Raw genomic sequence first — 17,116 nt, 5'->3', positions numbered from 1 at the left:
AATTTAGTGCAAAAATGCTACACAGTGTAACTGCAGTATAAAAGGGTAGAGGAAAGCCCCTTGTTTTCAAGGGCACTTTAAGTTCAGGTCTGAAGTAATTTTAGCCATCAATGCCGAAAGCTGTGGAATCCCCAGGACACTTCCATGAGATCAAGTTTATCAGCCCATGCCTCTGATCACAAGTAGCATCCCTACTGTGCACAGTGCAACTAACTGTATATCAAAGTTAAGACATTAAGCAGCCCTTTTTGCCTCTGTATTTCATTGCTCTCCTCAATTTCACTCCTCAGCTCAAAGTGAGCTGTTCAGCCAGTCCTCTCCTGGCCATTGTGCAGGTTGCAGTTCTGTAACTTCTGCATTACACTAAAGAAGAAGTGTTCAATTGCAAATGTCATTGTACTGTTAGAATTATACCTGGCCACAATTATGTCTGTGATGTCTGGTCACAAAAAAAATCTCTATCCTGCCTATCAAGAAGTAAAAATATAACCTTATTGAACAGTCTGCTAACAGCAGATCTCACTATTTCCATATAGGAACTCTGTGCACACAAGATTTGAATAGACCTTCTCCAAATTACGCAGTACTACCACAACTTAAATCTTAGTGTTAATTTTACTGGGTTACTTGGGAATCCTGTGCAACAACTGGGACTCAAAACCCTGTGCAACAACTACTCTGCATTTTTGGAATAAAAGAGAAGTGTTGGTGCTAACTTAGCCTCTTTTCTTTACTACTTAAGGTACTTGCTTACTTTACTCTGCAAGACAGCATCCTTTGCAATAAGCTCACCATCTCTGCAAACAGATGAGCTTCTGAAAGTGCCAGGAAATACAGAGGACAATATTTTATCATTTCCAAACATAAGAGGTTTGTTTTCCTTCCTCTGCCCACACCACTGAGAAGGACAAAGCTTGTTTTTACAAACAAAAACAAGAGACACCACAAACAGTCTAGATCAGCTCATTTCTACATTTGTACAACACCAAACAGGAAACCTGAAAAACACTTTATGAACATCAGGCCACAGTGGAGACACACCAAAGCCATTTGCCAACCTAGACTGAGCCACAGGCATTCTGAGGAAAACCAAGTTATCATACACACAAGACACTAAGCACAACCACTCTACCACCCACATGCTTTAAATTACTGGTAGCCATTTCAGATGGCCAAAAAATACTTTTCTTTGTGGGTGGCTGCTGAAGCTTTTATCAGAGGCTTCCCAGAAACAGGGGCAGCAGGCTGAGACTTCACTATGTGCTGAAATTTCATTAGTAGTCAGGAAAGTTAAATCTCAATATTTGTTTATCTCTCTTCTGATTTATGTATATAGAAATACTTCTTCCAGCCGAGGTTCCCAGGAGACCATTGACTATGTAATGAAAATTGCTGGCATAACTAGAGTGAACTAGGCTGAAATTTAAATTAGCTTACTGCAGCCATGCTGGTAACTACAATCCATTCATATTCTCTGGATATATTTGAAGACTATGATCCCAAGCAAGAAAAACAGTTCAGACAATGGGTTTACTTTCAAACCTGTTTTTAATCACTAAGCAGAAGAGAGTGTGACTGATTCCAGTACAGAGAACATGCTGGAAGAGCAGCACAGTAACCACAGGCTATCAAGGAGTCATTCAGGAATCACCAAAGGCTATGAGAAGCATTGTAAAGTGCTGGCCATTCACACCAGACTCATCTCTGTTAAAGTGGCAATGCTTGGCTACTGGCTTTGGACTGAAAGTACTGAGTGACAGAACCTCACACCCTTGGAATGCTGCTCTCTGCTTCCTTAAGAGGAACAGTATTGGTGCAATTTTGCCCGATGGGCAGGAAGAATGATGCATCTGACTCCATGATATCAGAGGGCTCATTAATTACTTTATTATATTATATTATTCTGTATTATATTAGATCGAAACTGAAACTGAGCAAGAACTCAACTGAACAAAATCTCCTGACTGTGTCCTGACCGACTGTCAGGACACATCTTGCAGGGATTGGTCAAGAAAACAAACCACTCACACCAGAATCCAATTACCAAAATTCCTTCAGGTAAATGATCTTCCATAATGCATTCCACTTGTGCACAAATACATTAGATAAGAATTGTTTCGATCATTCTCTTCTCTGCTTCTCTCAGGTTCAGAGTGTGAACCCCACAGAACAGTAGCTTTTTCTCCCCATGAACTGGATCAAAAAGGTCTTTTGGAGTCGGTGTGTGCAGGACTTGGCAGTGGCAGGTACCATGGGATGACACCAAGCAGCCCAACACGTCACTTACCGACGCAGGCCGCCGGCCGGCCGCTCCAGGCCTTGCTGTCCATGCAGGTGACGATGCGGTCCCCCTTCAGCTGGTACCCCGGGGAGCAGTAGTACTCACACCTCGAGCCAAAGTAGGCACCATCCAAACACTTGAAGCCCCCGTTGGTTGGCATGGACAGGGTAGGGCAACGCTTTTCTGGAAAAGGAAACAAAGACTCCTGGAAACTCGTTACCCTCCCTTTAGAGTAATGCACACGTGGGGTATTACACAGAAATAAAGATACAGCTGGCAAACAAGTGGGAGAAAGTCTTGTTCCACGTGAGGTTTTTCCACACTCTTCTCATTAGCTGTGTTTCAAATTTAACTCTACATAACAGTTAGTGGCCTGATACAATGTTTAATGAGAAAAGGGATGACAGGTACCTATTCCTCTCTTCTCATAAAATGTTTTACTGTAAGAGCCCGTTTAGAGACCTGGTACAAATTGTGTCAACTTAGAAAGTCTAAGATGGGCAATATTTTAAAACAACTTTGTGGCTCTGTCATAAAACTACTCCCACAAATCAAAATCTCACATGGATAAAATATTCCCTATCTGCCAAGAGTGTTTGTGCTACTGAGGCTTATCACGTCGTGCACTGCTGTGAGATCCTCAACAACAAACTAATCTACATATCCAAGCATACTGCCAACCTTTAAAATAAATTTAAAAAAACAATCCAAAGATCAGTTTCAATGGCAAATAAGAATTTCTTGTCTGAACCTGGAGCACAAGTCACACACACTGAGATTTTGCAACCACTTACGTTTGCAGAGCACCTTCCCAGACCAGCGTTTGCTTGACTGACAAATTAGCTGGTGAGGGCCATGCAGCTCGTAGCCCTTCTGACAGCGAATATCACATCTTGTGCCCAACACATTCTTGTAATATTCCCCTTGAGGTGTCCTGCAGTTTGCATAACCATGTTTCACTTTAATGGGGGAGCACCACGGTGTTTCTGACACAGAGAAGAAAAAAGCCCCGCACATAGCAATTAGAAAAATGTAAAAGCTCAGACACAAATATAAAATCACTTTGCTTATGAAGGTCACAGAGAAGAAATGGAAAAAACCCTCTTATTTAAAAAGCCACCAATCTTTAAATTGGAGAACACTGCAGAGGTGCACTTGCACATCAGAAAGTCAGCCCTTTAAAGACTGGAAGCTCTTTTTTTATGACAAACATTAAAGATTGTAGCCATTATATTGGAGGGGTTGTGAGGGCAGGTAGGGTTTTACAGTGCTTTTTGTCCATGGAATAAGTGTGCCACCATGTGGGCAGTTTGATGACAACTGGGCCGTTTTTCCCTCTTGTTTTTAAGCAGATACATTCAACTTTGTTAGCTCTAACTTCTGCTCTTTGATAAGAGAAGTTTGCACTAGGAACACCTTGATGTAGTTGCAGTTGTCAGCTTTCCACACTTAGCTTAGTGCTCATTAAAAAAAAAATTAAGTTCTGCTCCATAATAATCTGTGCCTGGTAAAACTCAATTCAAGCCCTCCCATGGTTACAAGATACCACTTACATAAATCATATTGCCAATATGTCACACTGAACCCGCTCCAACTGAACCTTTATTAACTGGCCATGCCTACTGTAAAATATTCAGGATATGGGTACCCCTACCTTGTGAGGATTTACCACCACACTGCAGTGCTGATGAGAAGAGCAGCAAGTAGAGACCTCCCTTCCCAGCCAAAGAAAGTTTCACATTCTTTGTTTAGCTTTGACAACAGGGTGCACCAAGAAAATGGGCAACTCCTCAGCAGGAGTTTCCTACACAAGGAGTGACTAAGCCTGCCCCTTTCTCAGATCCAAGATTTGAAAAGCATGTACTGGGAGAGGAGAGAGGGAGGGAGGGATTGCAAAGCAAAAAGGAAAGATGACAAATCCTGAAATCCTGTGTGACAATGCTTGACATGAGGGAGGGGCATGAAAACACATTTGAATTTTGCAAGAAAGATGAAAAAAAAAACCTAAACAAAAAACCACAGGATTTTTAGCCTTCATACTTACAAAGTCACAAACAGTATTAAAAAAAATTCTAGATCATGTTTGGCAGGTGTTCACTTCTAGCTCAGTTCCTACAGTTATTAAGTGCATTTTCCTATACTAGTTGGATCTGCTCCATACATAAACAAACAACAATCAATACAGCATTTCTCATACATGGAATATTTATATTTACTGTGCTGTGTCTCTAGGACATATTTACACTTTCCCAAAGGAAACTACATTTTACATCTGTATTTATCAATGCTGATCCTGAATAAACACAAACAGTAGCTGCAGACTAAAATCAGAGACTAATTATCAATCTTTTGCCTAGACCAAGGGCACATTTCCTCTAGACTAGTCAATTTCTGAAGCAGTTGTACTGTGATATGCTTATTTTTGTCTTTCAGCAATACAAGTAAAAAGCTCTTTACAAAGATGTGTAACTGAAATGATTCCCAGTATCACCAAATACACAGTAATTGAGGCACAGAACACAAGCAGGCCGGTCTAACAGCACCCTTCAGGTTAAGGGTGAAGTACAGTTCAGCTTTTTGGCTCAGCCACAATCATCCCAGCTGTTTCTTCCCACCTATAAGCCTGTTTTCTGAATGTCAAATATATCCCCCTATTTACCTTACAATTATGCAAAGTGCTTTGGTGGAAAGTGGGTTTTGGTTTGGGGGTTTGATTTTTTTTTTAGAACTATTTCCTGTCCTTCACCCTAATCTCTATCCCACAGCTCCCACAACACATTTAAAGAATCCCCACATCCACTGCCTTGGGCCATTTTGTTGAGGGGCTGACTTCGTTTGTAAAGGGTGTTAAGAAAAATATGCTTTGCATATAAGAGGTTAATAAAAAAAAAATAAAAAGGGCAAAGAATCTGTTTCAGGTGTTGTATATTGCCTGAGTTTTTCTTTAAGTTTTTGTGGTTTTACAAACACACTTGACTTGAGTAAACAGCTACCCACATATATATATATATATTTTAAAAAGATAACTAACAGGTAAAAGGTGCAGTTTATTGCACAAAAACAACACTGAGAAAGTAAAAGCCTTTCCTGTAGCATCATTGCAGCTACAGTGATTTCCAGAAACAAAACAAGCTCCTACACAGAACCATCTTAATGCATCTTACACTGAACCAAATTATTCTGCCAGAAAGAAAAACAAAAGCAAACATGCTCTTGGATGCAGATAACTTGAAGAGCTCAGGGGGAACATCTGTTTGATTTAAAACATTACAATGCTTACTCTAGAACTGATTGTGATTAGAAGAAAGTGGGTGAGGCAGGGTTTACAAGCCATTTACAAATATTGGGGGTTAGACCAAGCAATACTGCTGGAAAAAACTCAGCTAACTTGAAAAGCACATCAAACAATACAACAAAGTTTTAGATCAAAGTTTGTTTATTTTTAAGTGAAGGCACATATTGGTTTTCAAAGGCTAAGCAGCTACACAGAGCACTTGTGGAATATTAGGTTCGTGTGAGGCCCCAAGGGGTTACATAAGCTGTTCCCTGCCTCAAGGCAAGATCAGCTGTGTTCCTGAAGGCTTTGGGGATTACAAAAGCTAGAGATTTCCCAGACACCTTTTCTGGAACTTCGCCATCTATACCAGGCTCTGTTCATCCAACTGAAATTTGAGTTTTGAGGTACCAGAACCCATACACTGGCTTTTTGTTTAATTGAAAGTTTGTACCTCAGCACAAAAAAGAACTAAGAAATCCCTCAGCAATGCAATATCCTGAATTTTCACTTAGTAGTGTATCCTCTGTTTGAAACCACTGGAAAACAGGCAGCAAACAGAAATGGTTGAACCCCCAATGTTGCCTTTAGAGCTATGAATACTGCCTGATCATTACAGTATCTGAGAAAACATATTAGGAATGAGGATCACTGGAGCAGTGGCACTAGAGCTGTGATGAACACAGGAACTGCTGTATTCAGGAAACCTTTCCTCATGAAATGTGATCAGAGATGCCAAGTGGCAGGAAGGAATGCACTTTCTAGAGCATCATCTCCCCCAGCCCCTTGGTCCTGTCTGAACACCTTGAGCACTTCCTTCACAAACAGCACACAAAGTGACCAGCTGTACTGCTGCTTGCTGCAACACCAACCAACAGAGCTGATGGCTCACCAGGGAGGAAGGGAAAAACTCCTTAAAAATGCTGTAGGCACAGAAAATCTTGGCCATGTTTCTCTGGAAAGCTGACCAAGTGGGAAAACAGCCAGATAAAGACAAAAGGGTTTAGCAGGAGGTTGATTTTCACCCCTCCCAGTAATCTGCAACTTTTTGTTTGCACATGTCAAAGAGGATGAATCTGTGTGCTTGCTTGCATATGTGTAGAAAGGAAAATCCAATGCTGCTTACATATGTGGACCTCAATTACAAAAATCCATTCAGTTCCTGTTATTGGTAAATTGTATTTGCTAAGAAATGGGCCACACCCAAAATGCTGGACAGCACATCTGAGGAGAAGCTCTGAAGATTGCTACACAGCCTGCTTTTCCTTGCTTTGTCTTTCTCCATCCCCTTCCCCACAAAAACCAACATAAAGAAGTATGCTAATGAAGAATCAGCATTTTCTGTTCCAATGCTTTATATTCTTAGATTCACATTGTCTGTTCCTCAACATTTGGCAGTAGTGCTTCCAAACTTGGGGCAGTTTTTAATATCTGTGTGAATGAGTCATTATGTTTCACTTACCCTGGTGACATTTTGGCTGACATGAGTAAAATCCATTTTGGATCACCATACAAAAGGAATTTACACAGAATGCACATTTTAACTACTTGCCTGCCCTGGCATGAATTGGCATTTATTTATCTTCATGATCTCTGAGTTCTTTTTCTATGTGTCTGCAGAGGATCACATGTTATAAGGCAACAAAAAAATTGCTTAACCTAAATAAAGCTTTAGAGAATTATTTGTGCACGTGTTTGAAAGCAAAATTTTATATTTCAATATTTTACTGGGAGGAAGATGAGACATTTATGAAAACAGCAGCATAGCCATAAATGCTGTGTCGTCCCTTGGCTGTTCATAAATGTCTGAATTATTTTATGACTTACCACTTATAAGGCCCATTGATTCTTTGCAGAGAATCAATAATGTACAACAAGACATCAGTGACTGGTATTTTTAAGTAATCAAAATGATGGCAACTCTAGTACATCCATAGATTAATTTAGTAAAAAGAAACACAGTTACCATTGAAGTGACAAATGAAATGCTACAGTTCTTTAATGTCTAGGCTTCTGAGGAATTTTGGCAGAGAAGAGTGATATTAAGACAAAAGCAGACTTTTTAGTCTGAACACAGCAAATGGAAGATTTACTGGCAGTGGCGAAAAACTTCTCACTCTTGCTGAATGGCAAAGTCTTCCACAATAGGGAAGAAAACCTGAATTTGCTTTATAAACATGACCATCTGTTCACTCATCCAGCTACATAATTTGGTTTTGGAACGCACACACGCATTTGTTAAACACACTTCACTTGGCACTTCAGGCAACAGGTTAACTTGAAATGCAAGCAATTCTGTGGAAAGAAAAAAGTCATGAAAATCAAGTTCTCTTGCATGTACTTGTATACATTACCATCAGTAAGCCCAGGTTTTGTGTCAGCTCATCACTGATGGTTTTGTTAGCATGTATGGATAAGAAAGAGAAGCTCTTCCTGATTTTCATCATTCAATAACCTGATCTCCCAGGAGCAAAGGCAATGTAAAAGTTACTTACTCAGGTGCATGAAAGAGTTGTGATCAATATTTGGTCTAATTTCCATTGTTAGAAACAGCAGAAATTAAATCTTGATCTAAATATCCATGAGAAAAAACATGGAGCTGGATCACCAAGATTGTATAATCCATGAAAAGAAAGAAGAATGAAGCTTTCTGTCAGCAAGCAGTTGATCCTCTTTAGCACATAAGCAAAGCATTCACCTTTGTATCTACTGCGTGCATAAACATCCTCATCATCTTCAAGGGGTGAATATCCCGATCCTACAATACAAAATAAGAGAAAAAAAACTGCAGCAAGAAAGGAAATATAAATTAAAAATAAAAGAAAGCTTTGAGAAAAGACATGCAAGATTAGGATGCAATAATCTATGCAATGTCATCAGCATGGGCTTCTCCGAAGCTCAGTCATAGCAGACCCACTTTATAGTGAATTTGGAAAGGGCAAATGGATTTGATAATCAAGTGAAATAGTAAATTTCTCTTGGTGCTCCTAGTGCAATGTTAAGTGGCACATGCCAAGTGACAGCTCCTCTGTTACAGCTACCATGTAGGTGATCTACTGAGCAGAGAGAGCAGGTTCAGGTGAAGGGGCTCATCAGAGCTTTCACTATAAAGTGGTTCCATAGTGTCAATGGCAGTTAACAGCCATCAGGCCAAACAGCAAAAGTAAAATGTAAATAACTCAAGTCCAACCATCCTTAATGACCTGTAAGATCCTGACACCAAGAACAAGACACTGAGGTACATGACCTGCAAACACAAATTACATTCAAATCAAAAACACAGTTTGGTTTCAAGAATTCTTCCGGCATTGTTCAAATAAAGAGACAACAAAGCTCCATACTTTTAAAACCCTGTGCAATGGCTGAAAACTTAAAATAAAGGTCGAAACTGCTTTCTAAAAAACAAAACCAGTTGGAGCACTACTACAAAAATAATCCATCAATAAAACAAAGCAGTTGGCAAGAAAACCTTCAAAATTCCCTAAACAACACTTACTGAAAATTAGTAACTTCAGAGAATGAAGTCTAGTCTAAATTCTAGATAAAACTTTTCTACAAAGAAGGGCTCATACAACTTCCCTGTTTGAAATATCCTTTTAAAAACCTTGCATGCAATAGGCAGGTACTCAGGGGCCCCAGGAGCTTCTCACACAGAATCTCCAGCTACAGCATTTGGGATTATTTCATCACCATCTGCTGATGTCTGAGACTATGGTCTGTACAAGCTGCTGCTTAAAATTAGACAAAATTATTTAATTCAGGCACCTCAATAAGCTACTGATTCTATGTGCAAAGCGTGCAACTGCTCAGCAGAAATCAAATCCAAGAGTTTGATTTCTGTCAACATCTGTCAACAGATTCCATTTCTTATTAAAAAAAACCCAGAAATCTGCCCAGAAAATGGTGAAATTGATTTCTTATTCTACCAGACTCAAGAAAACCCAGCCCAGGTATCTGCAGTTGGTCAATGGGAGCACATCCCCAGAACTGGATCACTGGGAATCCCTCCACCAGTTTGAGCTGGGACCTGAAGAAGTGAATTTCCTCTGAAATTGAGGGACTTGTACACAACAAAGTCTTTCTATCACTTATAATAATTTCTCTGGGTTTTTAATATTTATTGTTGAGGTTCAATTTTGATACCTAAACACTGACATCTGAGAGACTTCTGAACATAAACCCAAACTTTTTTGCACTTGAAATCTGACTGCATAGCAAAAAGAGCAAGCTGTGATCCCTGAGGGCTTCAGAAGACCTTGATATGTAAACTAGTACCTCTCTAAGCATCATTTTTTCTGCCAGAAATTGGAATACTCTTAGGTAATTACTCACTTTGAGGGTTATAAAACTGTTAATTCAGTGTTATCATCAATAATTGTCCAAATTTTAGTGTGCAGTGACTTTGGCATTTAAAATTAGTCAATCTTAGAATTATGTGAGCTCTTATGCATTTGCCTTTCCTTAGACAAGAAACAATTAAGTGCTTCTGACAGTTTTCTAAGAAAAACTGGCCTTAAAGAGTTATACACTGTTTTTGCCCTCAAACAAGGCTCTCTTGATGGAGCTCGACATCTCCCATTTCTGGCTCATTTTCTACCTCAAAATGAGAAGTGAGTCAGATCTCTTTCCTAACAATCAATGTTTTCTTAATAACCACAACAGGCTTGGCTTGGAGAGCCACAGAAGAGGTGTTGCCATTTCATCTCCATTTTCTCAGCCACAAATCAAAGCATTTCTTCTTCACATACATTCAAAACAGGCTACCAAGCCATGTAAGGACAAAGCATTGTTCTGTGTTAGACATGGAACGTGGTGCCAAGCCACTGCATACACATGAACAACACTTCACACGCTATAATTCCTTTGTAACAGAGAAAAAGAAGGAATGTGACACAGAAGAGGCAGAAGAGCTATGCACACTTGCTTTCCCAGGACTGACCTAAGAATTACTTACCACTTTGACTTTAAAATAAAGTAAGCCATAGGCAACTACAATGTAGCACATTAAACCAACCTGAAACTTTTCAGTTTACTGCCCTGAAACAGCACAAGTTCTGGAACACAAGTCCTGTAAGGAATTGCTGAGGGAGCTGGGGTTGATAACTCATCACTCCCTGAAAAGATGCTGTAGCCATGTGGCGTGTGTCTCTTCTCCCAGGTAATAACCAACAGGATGAGAGAGCCTCAGGCTGGGCCATGGGAAGTTTAAAATAGCTATCAGGAAAAATTTCTTCACTGAAAGGGTTATTAAAAGCATTGAAACAGGCTGTCCAGGGAAGTGATTGAGTATCCCTGCAGGTATCTAGACAATACCAAGATGTGGCACTTAGAGACATGGTTTAGTGGAGTATTAAAAAAAGACATTTTGGAAAATCATTTTACAACAATCATTTTTTGGGGTATAACCCCATACCTTCAGCTTCTGTAAACCGACCTCACCCCAGAGAGCACTTGAAGAAAGTGTGTCAGGAGAGAGGGCTAGTAACTCATCACTTTTTCTACCTTAGTGCACTTTTTATATTGTTAAACCAACGGATAATTCGGCTTCTAATATTCCTGGTAAGAGCCTTGAAGGGAGATTCTGAGAAAGCATAGCCTCATGCCACGGAAAACGGCGGTGAACACGACGCGTGGGGAAAGCAGAGCTCGGTGCTGTCATTCCTATACAGAATTCATCGCAGCGGCCCCGGCCCCGCTCCCGGCCCGGCTCTGCCCCGGCCCCGCCGCCCCGTCCTCCCCTTCCTCACCCTCGTACTCCAGGCTGGCCCGGGCGCCCAGGGCGAGCAGCGCGGCCAGGCGCAGCCAGCAGCTCCCCATGCTCCTCACGGCGCCTCTGCCCGGCCCGGGGCTGCAGCAGGAGAAGGAGACGGAGGAGAAGGAGGAGGGGGAATGGGACGGGTGCATTCTCCGAGCGGCTCCCGGGCGCCGCCGGAGTCTCCTCCTCCCGCTGCCCGGCCCCGCCTCGCCTCCCGGGAAGGTTTGGGATCCGCCGGGGCTCCGGTGTCGCCTGTGCCGTGTGTTGTCCCACTGAGGGGCTGCTGCTGCCCGCTGCCCTCCGGCGTGCCCCGGGACCCAGGCCCGGTGGTGCCTGGCCCGCAGAGATGTGCGGGGCCCCGCTGCTCCGTGAGCCGGGCTGGCTGCGCCGGCCCTGCCTCAGGGCAGTGAGGGGCTCGGACAGCGTGCCTGGCCAGGTGTCTTCCCACAGCACCACAGAATCAGCTGGGTTGGAAAAGACACCTGAGATCATCGAGTCTAACCTGTGACCATGTCAACTATAACATAGCACTGTCCAGTCGTTCCTTAAATACCTACAGGGAGAGTGACTCCTCCACCTCCCCGGATTGCCCATTCCAACAAGCCATCACCCTTTTTGTGGAAAAACAAATTTCTTCCTAATGCCCTGCCCTTGTGCAGCTCAAGACTACATCCTCTCATCCTATCACTTGTTTCCTGATGAAGAGACCATCCCTCGTTTTGCTACACCCTCCTTTCAGGGAGTCCTAGAGAGCAACACGGTGCCCACTGGGCTCCTTTATTCCAGGCTAAACCCAGCTCCCTCAGCCCCTCCTCACAGCGCTTGTGCTCCAGAGCATTCCCAGCTCTGTTCCCCTTCTCTGGACATGCTCCAGCCCCTCGAAGTCCTTCCTGAATTAAGGGGTCCAGAACTGGACACAGCACTTGTGGTGTGGCCTTGCCAGTGGCCAGGACAGGGGACAATCCCTGCCCTGGTCCTGCTGGCCACACTCTTGGTGACACAGGCCAGGTGCCACTGGCCTCCTTGGCCTCCTGGGCACACCTGGATCATGTTCAGCCACTGCTGACCAGCACCTCCAGCTCCTTTTCCTCCAGGAACCTTTCCAGCCACTCTGCCCCTAGCCTGTAGCGCAAAGATCACCGCATTTCCAACTTCTTTAATGCTGCTGGGAAATGGAGAACAGCAAAAAACCCTAAAAATACAGCAATATCAGCCAATTTCAGCTGCATGGTAGATTTCACAGAATAACAAAAAGAAGAGAGCAAAATTAAAAACAACAAAAAACCAAAACTATGACACTGTGTCTTGAGCACACAGAAACATTAATTAAATGAACCTAGGTGGCTTCTTCTGTAGTCTGCAGGCACTGGCTACTCTTGGTACTGGGAGGAAAGACAAAGCTCCTTTCACATTTAACCTAACTTTCAAATCAGAGAACAAGAGCTTGGGAATTCCTCCCGTTTTCAAAAAGTTAATCAGTTTAACCATGTGTGAGATGAGCATGACCAGTTTCCACCAGTAAGTCTGCAACATCTGGATTTAGTTCCTCCAATGTCTTGCCTCAGAGTTTTACATTCCACAGTACCTGAAGGTGTATCAAATATGTGCCATACCAAATCTGAGAATTTAAAACCTTAGCTCACTGCAGCAAACTGAAGAGCTTCTTGGAGTATGGCAGGGCTAAGGTCACCCTAAGACCTCAGAAGTCTGGAAGAAGCATGTGATGGGGCAGAAAAGACACAAAATGTTCATGATGTTCACATTTTGTGCGTAAAATTACTTGCACTTCTTTGTGATGGTACTAAATATGGAAAGCTGGGTTTTTCATCTCATTCTTTACTGGCTGAACATTACACCCCAGAGGTCTGCAAAGCTCATGTTTAAAAACCATTTGCTTTGGCGGGACCTCAGTATTTGTTTAAAAACTGCCTGCACAGTTAGGTGTTTTGTTGCATCTGGTCTATGAAGCCTTATAGATATATATATTTTGTTGTTCTTGTTGTTGTTTTATTAGAAATCCTACCATCATAGAATTGTTTGGGTTGGAATGGACTTTAAAACATTGAAACACAACCATTTGGTATTCAGCAATAATTGTGCTTAACTGAGAAGCAGAGGGTATCAAGAAAATCATGGCATGTTTCTGAATGCCAACTAAGTTAATAATTCTATGTGCAGTTTATTAGCCCAAATGAATAATTTCCAGAGATGTTTAGGCATTTCCCTGCTCATATATATGGAAATACACAGGTGTATAGCACAGATTTGAGTTTACATGCACAGCCACTGTTGTGCTTCTATTCCTTGCACGTGTACAGTCTTTCTGGCACAGAAAGCAATCCTACATCAAGAAGATCCCCCCTCAGGGCTGTACACAGATTAATTGACTCTGTGTCAGTATTGATTAAGATGCAAACACCATGTTTTAGTGCACAGGTTTTAACTTGCTTCAGGAGAGATGCCTCATACAAGATCCCATCAAAGAACAGCTCTTTCAAAGTCACAATCAAAGCACAACTGAAATGCAGAACAGAAAACTTCAGAACTATCAAGCTCAAAAGAGGTCAGAGATGCCTGAAGTTTGCACACCAGCAGTAGCTTATGCTTTGTGAAGTAAAACCACCCAATTATACAGAAATCATTAATCGGATTAGGAAAATGCAGACATGGGTTCTTCTCCCAAAAGATAATCTCTTTCCTCCTCCCTTGCCATCTGTGACCCAATGTGACTATGAACAAACACTGTAGCTGACACCAAGCCCTGAAGGTGTTTCCAAATAGATTAATTACATGTTGAGAGAGCTATCACTCTGCATAGAAGGCAGATAACTAAATAAAACTTGTTTCATGTGTTGGCAAATATTGTGCAACAAAAAAAGCACTGCTCCTGGCTCAAGGAGTTTCCTTCACTTGAATGAAGTCCCACATCCAGAAGCAGGTAGCCATGCCCATGCAGTTTACTCTCACAAAAATCAGTGGTGGGATGGAAACTGTATGGATACAGAAGCTAGTGCTAGTCCAGAAAAGCTCTGTAAAATACAACTGAAGTCTGCTTCTTTTTATAGACACACATAGATATCTTAGATACAGCAAAACCAAAGCAAAACACTTTCCACCACTGATTTTGGTTTATTTTTCCCACTCCAGACTGGCAATAAAAAGTGGAAGTGGTTCAAGTGGCTCTGACTCAATGCAGGCAGAAGTGCTGTAACACAGCTGCAGTCAAGGGAAAGCTGGCAGACATAACAAGAAGCTACAAACCCCTTTGCCAACACATCCATAAGATCCAGGAACCTTAGTGCAGTCCCAGGCTGCTCCTGGATACCTTGCTTCATTGCAAATGAATTTGCTTTCACTGTAATCAGGCATTTAGTGTTAGAGGATGAGCAGGATGTTCAAATGCTGCTCGCAGTTTACACAATTAAATGGCCAAAGATTGTTTTCAAATAGTATTCATTTGAAGCTGTTAAAAAAATATATCCTTCATGCAAATGGTATCCTTATATTCAATGAAAACAAACAAGACATTTCCAGAATCCTAATCCTGGAAATTCTGGTTTGCCCTGAATTGCTCTTGTGATGTGACATTTTGGGTGATTCAATGGAAAGTGACAATTTAATCTAATTTCAAGTTATCAAATGTGTATACATTTACATATAGGATTTTCAACAGAAAATTAAGGAAAATGTAGACCAAAAAAAGTGAAATATATGGATGAAAAGCCTCTAAATTCCACTTTATTGGAATAAAGCGTTGATTACTGTGGGGGGGGGGGGAAAGGACGTTCCAAAGGCCAATAAAGATACATTTGGGAGTTAACACCAGTACAACTTCAAGAAAAGTATCCGTCATCTCCTTTGTTGATCCATGTGTCCCACATAATCCATGTTCCCTTGGTAGTGAGCAGTATGAGCCACAAGGTACCACAATGATTCATCAAGAGGATGGGATCAAGCTGGGAGTTTGGCTCAAAGGGAAAACTCTAAATATTACATACATGAATAGTGCCCTCAAGTGATAGTGATTTTTAGGCTGACCAGTGAGTTGGTTTTTGCTTGTTTTGGCTCATTGCCCAAAGTCTTAAATAATGAGGAGCAGAAGAAAAAGAAGTTAGCATCCATGCTTTTTTTAGCTGTCAAGAAAAGGTCCAAAAGCCTCTTTCCTCCCTTTTAAAGGGATCCCTCTACCTGAATAAGGAACTTTCAATAAAGTGAATTACAGCAAAACAAAAGAAAAACTCTGAAAAGACAGGCAAACAAAAGAAATCACTGATCATTTGGAAAGGCACCTAGTTATGCCAGCAGGAGACTAACAGGGAGGAGACCAGAGAAAAATGTTTTCCTTGGTCAGGCTGTGACAAATTCAAAGTTTGATCTTTTCTTAAAGTATTCCTCAATAAATAATGCTAAAAAATGTAGTGGCAGCATCTCTTTTTAGGACCAGAAACTGTCACAGGCAGTTACCAGAGAGAGGATGAAAAGTGTCATGAATGTCATGAACACTAAAATGCAAACCAATTCAGCTGAACAAAATGTACATACTTTAATCAATAGGTTTGAGGAAGGTACGTGCTGCATTACATCTACACAAAACACAGCTATTTAGCTGCATACTGCAAAATATATTTGTTATCCTGAATACAGATGTGTCTGTGCTTTTCTGCTATACCTAAACTCTGGCTAAGCCTTCAACAAGTACAGCAGCTATGGGGTTGTCCATGGATATAGAAGAATGTTCCATACAGAAGAATTTGCACTCTGTGTCTGACAAACACAGGGTGTTTTCAAAGGCTCTGCAAAGGCTGTATTTTGTGAGGGGTCAGAGCCTGGAGCAGTGTCTCTGTGGTTATTCCATACCATGAGATGGTGGTTAATCCATGTACACATCATCACTGCAGTCAGGAGCAAGGGACTCTCACTTCTGGAAGGGAGTGACTTTGAATGGAAAGCAGAGAAATAATTCCTGTGAACATACTTCAATATGGGGTTTTTTTCCTTACATTAAGATATTAAGAGTCTTTAACATAGGCTACATTTTAGGAGCACATTGAAAACACAGAAACAGGAAGTCACCTATAGAAAGCCAATAAGGGACTGAAAAGAGGTAGACCTACTAGTAACTGTTTAATTAAATAAAGACCATTTAAGCTGAACGTCTCTCTAATGATGAGTTCCAGTGGACTTTGGATAACTTTCCAAGGGAGGAGGTTGAAAACTAATCCTGATCTATTCTGAATTGGTGGCAGATGGAAGAAATTTTTTTCTTTTTTTCTTTTTAATGCTGACACTGGAAACTGGCACATCTCAGGTTCTAACTTTCAATACTACAGTACCAGATACACTGGGGTTTTTTATCCTTCAGACACATTATTTCTGAACCTCTGCCATTTTAAAAAGGTCTTTCAGATTTTATGAGCAGACTAAAAGAAAGGCTCCCTATGAAAAAAATCTCAGCTTCAAGTGTCAGACACTACACCAACACTTGAAAATTAGCATCAGGAGCTGCCTGTAATCTACAGGAAACTCTCCAACAAATTCCTAGAAAACAGAGGGGAAGTGGAAAAATGTGATGTTACTGACAGTGATCTCCTCCTGCTCTTTAGTAAGTGGAGTCACAGAGTGTCAGAAGCAACACAGAAATACTATAAACCCTGAGCTGGCAGCAAGCACCCTCCTTTGAAGAAAACAGGCACTTTAAGGACTCCAGGACTACTTCTGCTCATGCTTTACTAGTGCTTTGCAAGGGTAGAGAAAAAGCAGGCATTACACCAGTGAGGAACAGCTGAAGGAACAGCTCCAAGGAAGT

The 17,116-nt window shown here is 41.4% G+C and overlaps 1 protein-coding gene across 5 annotated transcripts in view; it reads right to left on the bottom strand.

Annotated features, from left to right (window-relative positions):
* The window catches only part of SRPX (sushi repeat containing protein X-linked), a 41,146-nt gene that overhangs the window by 10,907 nt on the left and 13,123 nt on the right, over positions 1-17,116 (bottom strand). The window contains exons 1-4 of one of the 5 annotated variants that reach the window (XM_064407354.1): positions 11,303-11,488; positions 8,254-8,313; positions 3,076-3,267; positions 2,288-2,464 (exon numbers count right to left, since the gene is read on the bottom strand). In XM_064407354.1, coding sequence (XP_064263424.1) covers positions 2,288-2,464; positions 3,076-3,267; positions 8,254-8,313; positions 11,303-11,459 — 586 coding nt within the window. In that variant the 5' untranslated portion in view covers positions 11,460-11,488. The other 4 variants (XM_064407351.1, XM_064407355.1, XM_064407353.1 and 1 more) reach the window with 4 other exon arrangements.

Source organism: Passer domesticus, chromosome 2, assembly GCF_036417665.1.
Source record: "Passer domesticus isolate bPasDom1 chromosome 2, bPasDom1.hap1, whole genome shotgun sequence".
NCBI classification, from domain to species: Eukaryota; Metazoa; Chordata; class Aves; order Passeriformes; family Passeridae; genus Passer; species Passer domesticus.
This window is presented reverse-complemented; position numbering and strand designations above follow the sequence as displayed.